Source organism: Vipera berus, assembly GCF_964194415.1.
Source record: "Vipera berus genome assembly, chromosome: 2".
Taxonomy (NCBI): domain Eukaryota; kingdom Metazoa; phylum Chordata; class Lepidosauria; order Squamata; family Viperidae; genus Vipera; species Vipera berus.
In genome coordinates, this window is record NC_138203.1 from 241,013,573 (window position 1) to 241,030,942 (window position 17,370).

At 40.5% G+C, this 17,370-nt stretch overlaps 1 protein-coding gene across 1 annotated transcript in view; it reads left to right on the forward strand.

The window, feature by feature from the left end:
- PLXND1 (plexin D1) overlaps positions 1-17,370 on the forward strand; it is a gene marked incomplete at its 5' end in the record, with an annotated part of 188,054 nt that overhangs the window by 31,304 nt on the left and 139,380 nt on the right. Inside the window, one exon of the mRNA XM_081319699.1 lies at positions 10,723-10,899. Coding sequence (XP_081175825.1) covers positions 10,723-10,899 — 177 coding nt within the window. The remainder of the gene's footprint in view (positions 1-10,722; positions 10,900-17,370) is intronic.

The following is a 17,370-nucleotide window of genomic DNA, read 5'->3' on the forward strand; positions in this document are numbered from 1 at the left end:
TTTTTGCCCTGCTGTCACAGCACTCCTATAGGGAGCACTGTCTTCCAATTCTTTCCCTATGAACGTATTTAAGCAGTATTTTTTCTAAATATTAATGGGGGAGGTTGGTAAAAGGGAGTAATTTTAATGTGTTAAATTTTATACCTAATATTTAAGGTACCAAAAGCCTCTTTGCTTTACTTCTAGCCCCAGTATTCATAGAAATAAAGATTCAAGAGTTTTATATCTTTCAGCAGGAATTGAATTCTGTGTATGCTATCAGCAGGTGAAGGAGAATTTCACTTAAATTAACATATATTATAGCCTTCCCAGATTTGAGCTTCAACTGTTAGAATTGTCAGCAGTGATCATGCTGGGTAAGAATCTCTTGTTAGGAAAGGCTGATAACATCCTTGGGAACAAACTATTAAGCGTTGGTTTCAAGAAGATAATATCTAGGAAAGCTGAATTGCTATAATGATATGCTGCACAAGGATTTATGAAGTGAAAATTCACTGTATTTCACAGAAGATACGTACATTTTAGGAAGAAAAGTCATAATTGAACATCTTAAAGTTTTAAAAAAGCCAAAAATTCTCAGTTTGAACTATTTACTAACTTACTAGCTAAATACAGTACATTATCCATTCAACTGTATTTCTTTTCTCTACTTTCTAATCTGCCATTCTGCTCCTCCATTTTGAATTTGGTCTTCTGTATTTTCAAGTATTCATCAAGTCTATTTCAAATAAATACATTTAGCATTTGAACATATTCTAATGCAATTTTATATTTGTGTAGCCTATTCCCAAAGGAGCAATGGACTTTTTCTTATTTAAAGATTGTCCTTTAGTGGAATTTGTAACATAGATTTGATGCTCTATTTGAGGTGATTTGGTAATCTAGAGCAGAGGTCCCCAACCCCCGGTCTGTGGACCAGTACCAGGCCACAACATGCCAGCAACCAGTCCACACAAACAAGCAAAGCCCTATCCACGAGATGCAGGCTGCACACAAAACCATGCACCCTCTGGTCCACAGAAAAGCCTCTCTCCATAGAACTGGTCCCTGGTGCCCAAAAGATTGGGGACCTCTGATTTAGAGTAGTTCTCTGTTTAACTTAATTGTCATGGACAAGTTCTTGATTCTCTGGTTAGCTTTAGGATATTTGCTGATATGAATCTTTGCAGAGATAGTGGGGTGACATAAGGCTAAGATGACTATATAAAACTACTAGGTAATGAAAATTTTCTGAAAGTTATTCAGGATTTTTCTAGCTTGTTTGAAATTGACTTTGAGGTAAATCTGTGGAATGTGAAGAGGCCCAGGCAATAGATATAATTACTTCTAAGCAGTTTCCCTTTCCCATTGAGTCAAACCAGACCCTGTTTTAATGTGGGAACTGAGAGCAATGACGTAGAAAGAATGGCAGCTTGGACATACATAATAATAATAATAATAATAATAATAATAATAATAATAATAATAATAATAATAATAATAATAATAATAAGTTGGAAGGGACCCTAGAGGTCATCTAGTCCAACCCCCTGCTCAGGCAACAAACCCTATACCATTTCAGACAAATGGCTGTCCAGTCTCTTCTTAAAAACTTCCAGTGTTGGAGCATTCACCACCTCTGGAGGCAGGTTGTTCCACTGGTTAATTGTTCTAACTGTCAGGAAGTTTCTCCTTAGTTCTAGTTTGCTTCTCTCCTTGACTAGTTTCCATCCATTGCTTCTTGCATTGAATTGGATCAAGCCTAAACTAAAGCCCATTTGGAGCACTATAATGAAAGCAACAAAGAAGGTTTCTGATTCCTTTGCACCTGCATAGAATAGGCTGCTATTGCTTTTGTGCAGGTGTTGCATCCTCCAAGGAGTATATTTGCACAATTAAGTTTCATTTACCAGCTACAACCATTCCTGAATCAGTCAACCTGGCAACAGTTAAATCTCAAGGGTCTCTAATTCTTTAATAGTTGCCTGGAAGTTTTACTTGATGCAAAATGCAGTAGCCAATCTGCTAAAAAAAAGCATATTAATGCCCAAGTTGAAAGAGTTGCGTTGGTTGCTGATTGTTTTTCAGGCCCAATTTAAGATGAAGGATTTGACTTCTAAAGCCCTAAACCAGGGGTATCAAACTCAATTTCATTGAGGGCCGCATCAGCATTGCAGTTGCCCTCAGGGGGCCGGGTGGGTATGACCTGGGTGGGCGTGGCCTACTGGGTGGGCATGGCTACAGTGCATATGGCCTACTGGGTGGGCGTGGCCAGCTCTACATCGTTCGCATCAAGGGTGCCTAGGGGGGCCTGGGCAGGAGTGGGACAGATCTGAGGGTCTCTGGCAGGAGGAGGGTCTGTGGGCCAGGGCCAAGGCAGTGGGGGCCGTTCCCTCACTGTTTCCAGGATGGCTTCGTGGGCCGCATGAAACCACTTCGTGGGCCGGATCTGGCCCCCGGGCCTTGTGTTTGACACGTCTGCCCTAAACCATTCAGAGCTTGACAATTTGAGATACCTGCTTAGTTACTAAATTAGAAGGAAAGGCCTGGTTAAAGAAACTCTTATTTTCTGAGGTCTGTTTCCCAAACAGACGTATAAGAAGGACTTCTCTTGTACTTTTTGCACCTGAGTTATGGAATGTACTCTTTAAAAGCTGTCCTTAGCTCCTTTTTTAATTTTAGGAAATTGATTAAGAGCTTCCTCTTTTGTTGGGTTTTTCCAGTTTGATTAAGTAGTATTTTAATTGCTTTTCTCACATTTTAAAACCATATTTAGTAGCCTGGGTTTTCCTCAGGGCAGAAAGATTAAATATATATAATTTGTTAATTACATTCTTTTATAGCTTTCCTGTTTGGAAGAGTACTTAAAGCCATTAAACTTACATAAACAAGGCAATGATAATAAGTAGAATGACTATGTCAAACGAAAGAAAAGATAGTAGCAAAAGTAATAGTTATCTTGGATGCAATCCCAAAACATTGGCATTGACAAAATTACCATCAGTTAATTACAAAAGACAGCTTTGTTTGGAACAGCTTACATCCTGCAACAATATCTTTAACACCATCAAACAACAATATCTATCTTTCCCAGGTCTTTGGAAAGGACTTGATAGGTGGATAAAAATGCCAGATACAGTCCAAATGTCTGGCTGACTGTGCAATGAGCCATAATGTTAATAATTACAGGGAATCCTTGAGTTATGACTCTAATGGAGCCTGTCAATTGCATTCCTAACCCAAGGATTCGTTAATTGGAACTCATTAAACAAACAAACCCCATCCCTCTCTGCAATGCATTTGTTAATCAAATATGCGGGTCATTAAGAGTGCATAGGATACCTCAGGAATGGGGAAAACCATGGGAAGCCTAGTGCAGGGACAAGACCGCTGCCTCCAGCCACCAAAGGCCTTCCCCCACCCACTGAGAGACCCCATGATTCTCTTCACACTACTTGGTGTCCCAAGCTGCTTGGGCCTTTCCTCCCCATCCCATCACCAATCACTCACCTACCTTTGGAAGATCTCCAGAGCTCAAGATGTCAGGTCTAAGCTATTTTCCTTAGATCTTGCATTATTACACACCAAACCCGCCTGCACTTGGCTGGCCCCACCCTTGGGAGGGCCCCACCCTTGTTTGTGTCTGGAAAGCGAAGAGTGCAGGGCGACCGGCACTCCAAGTTCTCCAGATCTGCAGGGGTACAGTTGCTGAAATCCAGGCAGGAGATCTGACAGGTGGGAAGGAGCCTGTGGATGCTACAATTGACCTGAGGGTGGGGCCCTGACCTCCCAAGGTGGGGTCAGCCAGTTCTTTGCCAGAGTGTGGGCATGTTCAGTGCTCCAGCGAGGGCCAGGGCAGAGCAGGGACATTCTGCTTATGACACAGGCTGGGGCTTGGCAGTGAAAGGGAGGGGCTGGCCCAGCCCTTCACTTGGCTGGACAAGGACTCTAGCACCCAAGGCTACGCAGGAGACAAGCATTGGCAGTGCAAGGCTCTCAGGCATGGCACCCAGAGGCTACACTGACCTGGCCTCTGTGAGGGCACAGGCATCCCTGGCAACGGCACTGCTGCTTTGGCTGTTTAGGAACACTTGCTGAAAATATGCAGAGGGCGCACGTGGCACTGACCAGGCTGGGACAAAACAAAGCCTGAAGGAATGTGATGGATCTCGCATTCTTGCACATGCTTCCATCCTCTGCGCAAAAATGCTTTTCCAGAGAGGAAGAAAGTGTAAGAACACGAGATCTAAGGAAAACAGCTTAGCATCAATATCTTGAGCGCTGGAGATCTTCCAAAGGTAAGTGAGCAATCGGTGAGAGGGTGGGGAGGAGCATGTGGAACGCAGTGGCCTACCAAAGGAAGCCCAGTGCTTGCTGAGATCCGGCAGGGCAGGATTGGGGGAAAATAGGCAGGGAGCATGTTGCAGCATCTCTGCGGTTATTCGTAAGGGCGAATGCAACCTATGTAACTTTGGGACCCAGTTGTAAGTACTTTATGTCATAACTTTGAACATTCACTAAATGAACGTTGGTAACTCAAGGGAAGTCTGTATATGGAGAAAATAACTATATTTGGAGATGCTGGAGTGGAGCCATAGTTGAAGACTGCCAGGCCTACAAGTATTTGTTGTAAGTCTCTGACTTTGCTATAGAAAATCTTCTCTGTTTTTTGTTTGGTGAATTCAGCTCTTGATATATATGGAAACCATGGCTTATGACAGTTCATCCTTCAGGTTGCCTGGTTTATTCATTGAGTCCTCATGGAGATCAGGAACCTGTCACTTTCTTGATGTTGCTGAACTAAAAATTGTAGCCTCATATTGGCTCATCCAGTGTCACCACAGTTGAGAAATACTAGGATTTCTAGGAGGGACACAAGTATTTTATTGCTGTACAAATTATTAGGGCGGTATGGAGATTTGAAGGTTTTTATCAGTGAAGGTTTTTAAAACTATTTCATAAAGCAAAATTTGCTTCAGTTTTTTTTAATGCAAATGAACACTACTCCTTGTCTACTGAAAGCATTGGAAAAGTGTTCTTGGCGCAGCAGTGGATGAGGCCTTGGAATAATACAAAGAGCTTTGTTGATTAGAATTTCATCCCCTTTGTGATTCAACGACAGTTCTACTTCTGCAGTATAAAATTGCCTAATTGCCTTTCTTAAACACATTTTTGTATTTCAAAATTCACATGTTAAATATACAGTATTCTTAGTCTGAAAGTTGAATAATATAATGCTTGTTAGCATCAGTGCTGGTTTTGCTTGTATTTCCTGCAAATCACTAAGTAAACAAGAATCAGTGTAGTAGTTACAGCGTATGACTACAGTAGGAGACTTTATGCATTGTGCAGCCTTTGGTATACTTTTAGTATTTTCCTTGTTTTCTTTTCTATGAGAAAAGAGTCATATGTTCAGTACATGACAATAAACGACTTTCCAAAAATCAACAGCCCTGGAAGAGACTATTATACTTCATCTAAATATATAGTACTTAATATGATCAGTCAAATCTGGGTTCAGAAAGGCTAAAAATGATTTTATCATTCTCTCTTGCTTGTGCACAATACACAGTAATCTCGATTTAGATGAAGGCAGAAGATTTATCTTTGCTTATTTGTTTCTCTTGTATGAAAGGTAAGGTGAATTTGGGGCTAAGGTGTTACATTCAGAAGTGCAATTTATTGCCTACACTGCATATGAGCCAGACAGATTCCATTACAACTTACTATCAGTGGATCAGCCTATTAAGATTTTATAGTTTAAAAAGTCACTGCAGATATCATTATGACCATGATGCTTTGCCAAGTGTCATGCAGTGGCCAGGTGCCAGACAATTGGTTCTTTGAGGCTTCAAGGACAATGAACACACCAAAAGGTAAGGAATGTTTAAACTTTATTAATAACAGCCAGATCAACCCTGACTGCTCTTTAGAAGGCCAGATCCTGAAGTTGAAACTCAAATACTTTGGCCACCTAATGAGAATGAAGGACTCACTGGAGAAGAGCCTAATGCTGGGAAAGGTTGAGGGCAAGAGAAGAAGAGGACGACAGAGAATGAGGTGGCTGGATGGAGTCACTGAAGCAGTAGGCGTGAGCCTAAATGGACTCCAGAAGATGGTAGAGGACAGGAAGGCCTGGAGGAACATTGTCCATGGGGTCGCGATGGGTCGGACACGACTTTGCAACTGACAACAAAGCAGCCAGATGTAAACAAAAACCTAAAAGTGTAACATAATATACCAAGCAAGATGCTCTTGCTTCGGCTGTTGGGAGTCCCAGAGAGACCCCCAATGGGCAGTTTTTTCCCTACAGCAGTGAGTGTTTAAGCCTGTGACAAAGCTCAAAGCACAATTTCAGGGTTTTTATTAAAACTTGGCACCATGATTTCATGGCACTGCTTCCATGGTCAGGAGATTGCAAGACTGGACCTTGACTGAGGAGTGCATAATTCTGGGATAGGAATGAAGGACTGAGAATTATCTAGATAAGCTGGTGCTTTGCAGCTGTGTGAAGATTTCCCCCACCTTGCCAGCAAGAGTGAAAAGCAAGCAGATTAAACATAGCTCAGAATGAACCCTAAATTTACAGTGTTTTCTAAATGTAAAGGAGAAATCAAAATACATCACTAAACTCCTCAAAATACAATAGTCTTTCACAGTGCCACTACACATGATTACTATATTTGTAAGTATTTGCTATATCATGGAACATCTGTTAAATAAAACAGTGAAAGGAATAGTGCTATCCAATAATGAAAGGATATTTGCCCACTTACTGTAAAGGAAGAAATGTAAATATTGTTTTAAAGATGAAAGCAGTTTTTAAAAGTAATATAATTAATGTAGAAATGAAAAATATATTTTTGCGGAGATCCTCATGATAACACATTATCTCTTCCTTCCTGTATTAAATTCTGTGCCAAAGTCCTGTTTAATTTGTATGGCATTCACAATGGATAAACATTTTTCTTCCCCCCAGAAATTGTGGGCGCTCCATCACTGGAAATTTTTAAGAAGATGGTATAGGTTCTCCTGCTTGAGCAGAGGGTTGGACTAGAAGACCTCCAAGGTCCCTTCCAGCTCTGTTCTACTTTTATTCTTACATCAGCAAATCTAGACAAGAACACAACAGCTGACCGAATAGAAGAAATTCTACATGCAAATTCCAAAGAAAGGAGAATTAATGTAGTGTGCAAACTATCATACAACATCCTTGATTTCACATACTAGCAAAATAATGCTTAGGATCATCCAACACAGATTAGATCCCTACCTGGAAAGGAAGATGCCAGTTGTTCCAGTTGGTTTTAGAAAAGACCAAAAACAATAGACATAGTATTGATGTGTGATGGATAAAGCGAGAAAGCCAAAGTATCAAAAGCATGATCTTCAGAATTATAGAAAGGCCTTTGATTAGATCAACCATGTCAAGCTGTGGAATGTCCTTAGGAAAATTGGGATCCTGGCCCGTTTCATTAACTTTGTGTGAAACCTGTACGCAGGACAATAATTCGCAATCCGGAGGGAGCAATGAAAAACAGACTGGCTCCAGGTCAGCCAAAAAGTGACGCCAGGCCTGCATACTTACGGAGAGGAAAGGGCTACATTGGTAAATGACAAATAATCTTGAGCCACAAAAGAATACTTAGCATACCAACCAGCTGTTTGGTGGCTAGCAAAAAGGAGGGAGCACTGAAGCTGGGGCATCTGTGAGACCTGGAGGTATTGGAAGGGCTTGCCATGTGTCTTTTTGGGTGGCAGCGGCAGCGGATTCTTCTTGGTGGCAGCGCTGTTTGGTGATGGTCAATTTATTGAGCCTTTTTTTTAAAAAAAATGCCAGCAGGTCTACTATAGGCGTTCTCCTTATTTATTCAAGCTATGTGCAGAAAATACGTTGAGGGATGATGAATTGGAAGATTAGTGTGGCTTTAAAACTGGAGGAAGTAACATCAATAACCTTCAGTAGTCTGGTATCTGGACATTTCAGCAATTACAATCAAAAGAAGTACCGTGCAAAATCTAATCTTGATTGCATTTTAGGTGCTTGGCACCTGGCACTCACATACAAAGGTTACTGCATCCTGCGATCGCCGTTAGCGACCTTCACAGCCAAATTCCAACAAACAAAGTCATTGGGGAAGCTGGCAGGAAGTCGCAAGTCACAGTCCCATGACATGCTTAACCACCTGCCGTGATTTGCTTAACAATCACAGGCAAAACTGATGTTGAAATTTAGCACAGTCATGTGACTTGCTTAACCACTGCTCTGCTTAGTTGCCAGACCTTACCGCAGTCAGTATAAGTGAGGGCCACCTGTATTGGTTAGTTCATATTTAACAGTAAAACCAAATTCTCTGGATTATTGTAAAGAAACCAGGCTAGTAATAAAGTCTAGTCATTCTTACTCTGCTCCTACCTCCTACCCTGGCTAAGGAGGTAATCCTAAGTAAGATCCTTCTCCATTGGTCAGCTGAAAGTGGAATCTTTGCAGTTCTTCCAATTGAGAACTTAATAGTGTTGCGGGTGTAGTAGCCACTTTATGATCCCCCTCCTCTGTAGATGTGCAAGCCAGGCAACCTTATGGCTGCTTTCAAGGACACCTCTGATGCAGCTGCTCCTTCTTCCAGGCACCCCCTTCCATTAGATATAATTCACATATCTGATACTTAATTGCTTGCCTTATATGCTTGGCCTGCACTGCATTACTTGTGATTTATTACCTAATTGATTCTGTACAAGATTTGTATGCTAATTTTCCCCAATGCAATCAATTGAACATGAGAGTTAAATAAAATAAAGTATTTTTGAGGAAACTGGAACTGTGTGTCAGTGGATGCTTTATGAAGTAAAATTACACAGCATGCTAGAGTAATACTGCTGCAGTATTAAAGAACATGGGCAGAGTTTAAACATATCTCTTAGCTTGTAAATGTTACCAGAGACTTTCATAATATATAGTTATTTAATGCTAAAGAGTAATTCAACATGAACACACCCAATTTACTCTTCAGAAAGTGCACATATTAAAATATACATTTTAATTGTTTGTCTGTATCCATGTGGATTAAAGTAGCTTTAGGTTTTATTTTCCACCCATTTCCTAGTTATGTCTAGCATGGAATTTGCCCTTTCCACAATTGCTACCCACTGAATCAACATCTTCATTGAACTATCTAATGTGATCCCTTTTCCCTTAATCACTGACATTTCAGACCCCATCAGTGTATGTGTGAAATTAGCATTACTTGCCACAGATGTTCATAGCTTTACTCTTATTTCAACTGAGCTGCATGTGTCATTTGATCATTTAACCAGTGCAAAGATATGCTTTGGAGAAACATATGTTTATTATAGGTTTTGTTGATTTGAATAGGTTGGTATCATCTGTAAACTTTGTTACTGTGTAGTCTCTCTGGTCCTGGCATATATCTTGTTACCTCAATTTGTTGTAGTAATTTCAGTTTTCTCCCTGAGATAGTCAGTAGAGGCTTAAGCATCTGTCCTGTATCTTCTATAGGAATTGCAGATGTAAATAATTAGTTTCTCTGCCATATCCATATCCTTCCTGAACGTCCTTAAAATGTCTACATTAAACAGAACAAGTGAACATAAAAGTGAACGTATTGCTGTTTGAGATCACTATGTATCATAAAACAAGAGTCTACCTTACTCCTAATTGTCTTTTCAGTTAGGAAGGGGCTATGAAACTTTGCTGTTTATATTTATAATATAGAGGTCATGGGATTTATGTTAAAGCTATGTTTTATTTTATACTAACATTTCTGTGCCATTCCAATTCAGAACTAGTTTGATCCTGTGATTAAGGCATCAGGCTAAAACTGGGAGACTCTGACTCCTGTGTTAGGCTGGGTGATTTTGGACAGAGCACTCCTCAGCCCAACTCACCTCACAGGATTGTTGTGGGGAAAATCGGAGATGAAGAAGTATTAGGTACGATTGCTACATTGAGTTATTTATAAAAATAATAAAGGTGGGATAAAAATAAATAGCACAGCTGAGTGGCATACATAAAACCAAACCAAACCAGAAGATTAAAAATAACAGTACTCAAAAATATGCATTTTAGTAGCTTTAACATGGCTAGATGCAACACCTAACAATTCTGAATGCTCTCTTCCAGGGCCCTGTTTTTACTTCTTTACAGAAATACATTACAGGGAAAATAGTTATTGTACATGAGGCCAAGCTCTTCCATAAAAATAGCAGCATTGGTGAGAAGCCTCTGTCATGGGATACTTTTGGAGATGAGATCTTCAGGGCTTCTCCTTCAGATCTAATTAGATGAAAATACCATTCCAAGCTCACAACTTGCAGATCCTCCTGGACTCACAGCATCTGCTGGAACAATAGCTAATGCCTACTATGGCTAGGAGAATCTTGTTTAATTACATCTTATGTACCAGTTTGCAACCATTTTTGCATCAGGAAGTGTTGTACATGGTCACTTACACCCTTGTCATCTGAAGTCTGGACTATGACAACTTGTCCTACATAGGTCTAAGCCACGAAGACGTAACTTTTTAGGAGAGTATTTCCGAATGCTGAGGACTACACTTACCATTATGCGACATATTTAATGGAGCTCTATTTCATTAGTCTTGATAGTCTTGATGCATTAATTGATGTAAGCTATTTAGAGTCTTCAGGAATTGAGCAGCATATAAGGCACAATGAATATAAATAAATAAAATTATACCCACTAATATATCCTTTTCTTTTCAGTTGCAACCAGAACAACTGGACTGTGGTGCAGCGCATCTCCAACATCCATTGTCAATTTTGCATCCAATCAAGGCTAAACCAGTGTTTACTTCACCAGGCCTTACATCAGTGGCTGTCTCCAGTATCAATAATTACACAGTTGTATTTTTAGGAACAGCAAATGGAAGACTGCTTAAGGTAAATTGACCTGGAAACCAAAAGGCTATGGATGTTTTTGCAATTAACAATGGAGTTTCTTTTGATTGTGAACCTCCTGTTCCTAAATGCCATGTTGATGGTATTAGCTCATACTAAGCCATTGTGGTTCGTAAACCATCCCATAGTATGAATGAACCAAGCCATCTGTGATTTATTCAGCTAATTATTATTTTATTTATGGTCAAAATAGCTAACTTTCTTCATTAATCAGGTTTCTAATGAGGCATTTATTTTCCAAGCTAATTATTCTTTCTTATCCTCCTATCTATCAAGGATTTTATGAATTCTGTTCAGTGAAATTTGCATGTTCTTAATTTTGTGGAAGAAACTGCAAGGCTTATGTAGCTTTGATAAATGTTTTGAACAGCCTTTGTATACTCATGAAACCACAATTTTGGGCATATTTTGCTCATCTAAATAGTATATTTTTGTCTTTGACTCTAAATAACTTTTAGAAATTAGAATTTCTTTTAACAACAAAAGGAAATGAACCTTGTAGAAATTTTAGTTCCCACATTAAGTGTAGCAGTGTCTTTCCAAACAAAAAAGTAGACTGCCTAAGGCATTTCTGAACTTGGCAAATGAAGATTCTGCATACATTGCAAGGAGCCTTGATTTTTTTTAACTCTAGAAAAGTCTTATTATCTATTCCTTAGCTTGACATTGTGTCTTAGGTAGTGAAGACTAGTGGTGAGCCTGCAGCTTGCATTTCATAATCATACCCACATGATAGTTAGTGGAAAAGGAAATGTTGCCCATGTAGGTTGTGTTACACTACATTTTCCTAACCTCTAGATCAGGGGTCCGCAATCCCTGGGTTGTGGATCAGCACCAGGCCACGGCATGCCAGAAACCAGGCTGCACAAACAAGCAAAGCCCCATCCATGGGATGCAAGTAACACATGAAACCAGGCCCCCTCCGGTCCACAGAAATACCTCTCTCCCCAGAACCGGTCCCTGGTGCCCAAAAAAGTTTGGGAGCCACTGCTCTAGATAATTCAGTTGGTTGTATTTATCTATATTTTCTTAATAGGAAATGTGCTCCTTCATACATCCCTGGGATATAATAAGGGATCTGATAAAAGTGTTATCGTAGGTAACAGTTTGAGCGAACCAAATAATAATTTTGATCTCCAATGTTCAAGTATGTATATGAGGTACAGAATACAGAATAACAGAGTTGGAGGGGACCTTGGAGGTCTTCTGATCCAACACCCTGCTCAAAGAGGAGACCATTCTGGGCCAATGTCTCTCCAATCTCTTGTTAAAAACTTCCAGCGATGGAGCAACCACAACTTGGAAGCAAGCTGTTCCACTGATTAATTGTTACTCATTTTTAGGCAATTTCTCCTTTGTCCTAAATTGGATCTCTCCTTGATAAGCTTCCATCCATGACTTCTTGTGCTTTGAAGAATAGGTCAACTCCTCTTCTCTGTGACAGCCCCTTAGATATTGAAAGACTGCTATTATGTCACCCGTAGTCCTTTTATTCATTAGACTAGTAATCACAACAACAACTTTATTGATTAGCCCTTGGGCCATATCAAAGTACAAAGTTCCAGCAACAAACCGTCACCAAAACTAGATAAAAGCAATCCGAAATGGAATTTGATAAAATACAATTTAAAATGGAATTAAAATACAATTTAAGTTAAAATAGTAATAAAATGCAAATTTAAGATATAGATAAAATATGGAAACATTATATTTCGGAGTCGCCCTTACAATCTACCCCAATCAGTCCCACATATGCAGATCTTAACTGGATCATTTTGTTCAAATACTGTGCTACGTTGGATGTTATTTTCAAGTTCTGGCCGGACATAAGGTAAGTTATTTTGATATGGGGATCCCAATGGGTCATTCGTTTGGTATATAGACCAAGATATCTGTCTCTCACCCTCTTATACAAACAACAGTCAAATAGGATGTGAGCCAGGTCCTCTACCTCTGCCGCTCCGCAAATGCAGAGACGCTCATTGTACGGTATAACATGAAATCTCCCATATCTGACCATTGTATCAAGCTGTTCGAATCTCGCTCTCGTAAATATCTCCCTAAGATGTTTTGGGAGTTGTAACTTCAAATAACTGTCCACTTGAAAAGTACATTTGTATTTACTCAGCCATTTCAAGTTACCCACCTTACTAAGGATAGCTATATCAGTTTGTGCTTCTATATCCTTAATTCTTTGGGCAACTCTTTTTTTAGATTGTTCTCCTGTTACGCAAGAAACAGGAAGGCCACAGCTTCTTACAAAATTTGTTAGTTTGGTGATCCAGGAGATTTGTGATTGCAGTTTTATTTGCTCTAGTAGGCATAATTTGGGGAGTCTATCAGTCTCCATTTCATTAACTTTGCACCAGTAGTTATAAGCTCTAATTTTAGATAATGCCTGAATTGTATGAATTCCCAATTCAGCTCTAACTGCTGCAGCAGATGTTCTTGGATCTACACCCAAAATGCATCTCAGATGCTGGGACTGTGTTCGTTCTAAAACTGTGGTTGAATAAAGACCCCAAATTTCTGCTCCATACAAGAGCATTGTCGTAACCTTAGCCTTATAAACTTTGAGTAGTGGAGCTAGGGACCCTGGGTAACTATGGTTCTTTAGTTTGAGCAATAAATTCAAACGGGCTTTTGCTCTAAATGTACTTCGTTGATGATGGCAGGCCCAAGATCCAGTCTTGGAAAAAGTTACTCCCAAATATACAAAGGTATTAACCTGTTCAATTGGTTCACCGTCTAATTGCCACTTATGTCTCTGATGGTTTCTTCCAAACACCATTATTTTCGATTTGGATTTGCTAATAATTAGGGAGTTATCCTGGCAATAAGAGCTGAATCTTCTTAATAGCCTACGTAATCCTACTTGTGAGTATGATAATAAAATCATATCATCAGCATAAAGCAAGCTGTTACAGTAAGTATTTAGGATCATCGGCATGTGTACCATGGTATCCTTCATTAACCCTGGCAAATCATTGATGTATAAATTAAATAATAATGGGGCCAGGATACACCCTTGCCTTATCCCTTTATTTGTGTGAATCCTGTTAGTCAGGGCCCCATTAACCCCATACCGCACCCTCAAACAGGTACTTGTGTAAAGGGCTTTAATCAAAGCCAGAAGTCTGGGTTCTATTTTAAGAGATGTCAATTTACTCCATAGTACGTCTCTATTTACCATATCAAATGCTGCTGTAAGGTCTATAAAAACAGCAAACAGGGGTCTCCTCTTATAGGCATATTTGGCAATTAGATGGTTCAAAACAAAGCAGTTATCAATAGTAGATCTGTTCTGTCTAAAACCTGCTTGTTCTTCTGTGAGGATGTTGTTTTCCTCTACCCAGATTTCAATTCTGTTCAAAAGGTACCTAGCATATATTTTTGCTACAATGTCAATCAGGCTGATGGGCCTATAATTACTAGGATCCTTTTTATTCCCTTTTTTATATATAGGGACAACTATTGCCATCTTCCACCCGTCTGGTATATGGCAGGTGTTATTTATGTGTGTAAAAAGACCTGCTAATACAGGGCCCCACCAGTTGGGAAATTTCTTAAATAATTCTGCTGGTAAAAAATCCTCGCCTGGGGCTTTATTGCTCTTTAAGCTTTTAATGATGGACTGTATCTCCTTTTCTGAGACTGGTGGCCAAGGGGGGAGAGTTCTAGGATTTACCAAATCACTGTTTAAAAATAATTTCTTTACCGGTTCGGTGGGGGCAAACAAGCGCTGATAATAATTCTCCCAGTCCGCAGCAGAGATTGGTATGTCAAATGCAAATCTCCGTTCCTTCAGAATACCTGCTACTGAGTGCCAAAATAATACTGAATTATGACTTCTGGCAGCCAACTCAAGTTCTGACCAGATTGAAATGGCAAAATGTTTTTTCTTTAATGTTATAGTTTTTTTATATTCCCTTCTTGTGTGCAGCATCTTAGCTTGTATATGGGCAGTAGGATTCCTCTGGGCAAGCCTCATGGCTGCCTTCAATTTCTTTTTCTGTCGCTGGCAATCAGGATCAAACCAGCGAGGTCTACCCACTTGGGCTCTTTTTGTAGTAGGTTTAGCTGTTAGGTGTTTCTTCAGTATGTTACACAGATTGGAGAATGCATTGAAGGCTGACATCCAGTCAGTAGTAGATGACTGTATTGTTCTAGCCCACTTAGTAGCATTCTCTGTTTTAAGGCATTCTAATATTGCCTTAGTATCAACTTTGGCCCAAATTAACCTTTTATTTTGGGTCACCTCTACCTTTTTGGTGAGCCATCTGTCAGCCATGTTGTTGTTGTTGTTAGCTGCGAAGTCGTGTCCGACCCATCGCGACCCTATGGACAACATTCCTCCAGGCCTTCCTGTCCTCTACCATCTTCTGGAGTCCATTTAAGCTCACGCCTACTGCTTCAGTGACTCCATCCAGCCACCTCATTCTCTGTCGTCCCCTTCTTCTATTGCCCTCGATCTTTCCCAGCATTAGGCTTTTCTCCAGCGAGTCCTTCCTTCTCATTAGGTGGCCAAAGTATTTGAGTTTTAGCATCAGGATCTGGCCTTCTAAAGAGCAGTTAGGGTTGATCTCCTCCAGGACTGACCAGTTTGATCGCCTTGCAGTCCAAGGGACTCGCAGGAGTCTTCTCCAGCACCAGAGTTCAAAGGCTTCAATTCTTTGGCGCTCAGCCTTTCTTATGGTCCAGCTTTCACTGCCATACATTGCAACTGGGAAGACCATAGCCTTGACTATACTCACTTTTGTTGACAGGGTGATGTCTCAGATTTAAGACCATGTTATATGGTCTTAAATCTGAGCGGCCCCGCAATGTCACACTTACAGGCTGATGGTCGCTATTGTCGCTAAGGTGTACTGTGACCTCTGAGAAGAGGTCAGCCTTATCTCTAGACACACAAAAGAGATCCAGTACACTACTTGAATTGGCTGAGTGGTATGTATAAAGGTATGTATAATTCTTGTCCTTACCTCCCAAAATTTGGAGATTACCCTTAAAAATTAAGGAGACTAGGAGCAGGCCAGTGGCATTACTTTTACAGTCTCTTGAGAGCCACTGAGGATGGTTATCAAAGAACTCCCCTGGGATTCCCTTCTTCTGGGCAAGCTCATACAGAGAGGGACCCAGTCTAGCGTTCAGATCTCCTAATAATACCACTATGGACTGAGGGTACAATATAGATATATCTTCTAAGATAACTTCCAAGCCCATCCAATATTCAAAATTATAGTGCTGGGATGTGCTTGGAGGAATGTACACATTTACCAATATTAACTCAAACTGGTCATATTCAAATTTGACAGCTAGAAAGTACGGATACTTATCTTCGTTATATAATTTCTCTCCCTGCCATTGCAACTCTTCCTTTATAAGAATGCATAGCCCACCAGAGGGTCTCCCTTTGTTCTTTGTTTTTAGGGCTGGGGAGGCCCATCCCTGAAAGCCTGGCAATTGTACTGGTTCATCCACTTCGGTTAGCCAGGTTTCTTGAAAGGCTATTACGTCAAATCTAGAAAGAAAGCTCATTAGTCCACTATCAACCATCCTTTTCCAGCCAGCTATGTTCCAGGTCATCAACTGTATGGGGTTCTCAGAAGCAACGTGGTCTGACTTGGTTGATTGGCTAGATGGTGGAAATGCCAGATGTCAACTTGACAATGGAGCTGGGTCAATATCATCTAAGCTTCCCATATAAACACAGTTGTTGTGAGGTTCGATATTTCTCCTCGTGGGTTGCAGAACTTGTTGCTCCTCTGTATCTCGGTTGCCAGTGTGCCTCTGCTCTTGCTCCAAGAATGATTTTTTTTCCAAAGAGCAGGTACTCTGGCTTAAGTCTATAAATGTAGATTTATGTCCATTTTTGGAGGGGCATGGCTGAGGGTTCATCTTGTGGAGAGATGTTGTGGGAACTTCTAAATCAGATGAGGATGGAAGCTGGATTATGTCCTTAGTGTTTGTCAGCTTAGGGGGCACTGTGTGATGAAGCCCTTTGTCTTTCAGTTGTTTCTCAGAGGCTGGGTCAGTCAGTGCAGTTACTCCACTCTCAGCCTGTGTGACAACACCTTTTTTTACTGTTGAGGTAAAGGCAGATTGTTGATTAAATATCTTGTCACAAGGTTGCATGTTTAGTGGAGCCAAATTAAATAGAGGCTTTGCTGTAGATTGGGTTGTTGTCAGTGCCTCTTTTAGGTCGTCCAATCTTTGAATGATGTTAACTTGCTCAGGTTCTGGCAATGCACTGAATAGGTCAATCAACATTTCCTCTGGCACATCCTCAGCAGTTCCTGCAGCTGTGGGTAACACAGTTCGTATATTGCTACTTTGCTTTCTCAGGGTCAGTTCAGTTGCAGCAGCCTCAGGCTTAGTAGTGTGAGGGCTGTTGCAGCCTAGATTTAAAGCGACAGTTCCCTCTTGGTGACGCTGTTTCAGGAGTGGGCACAC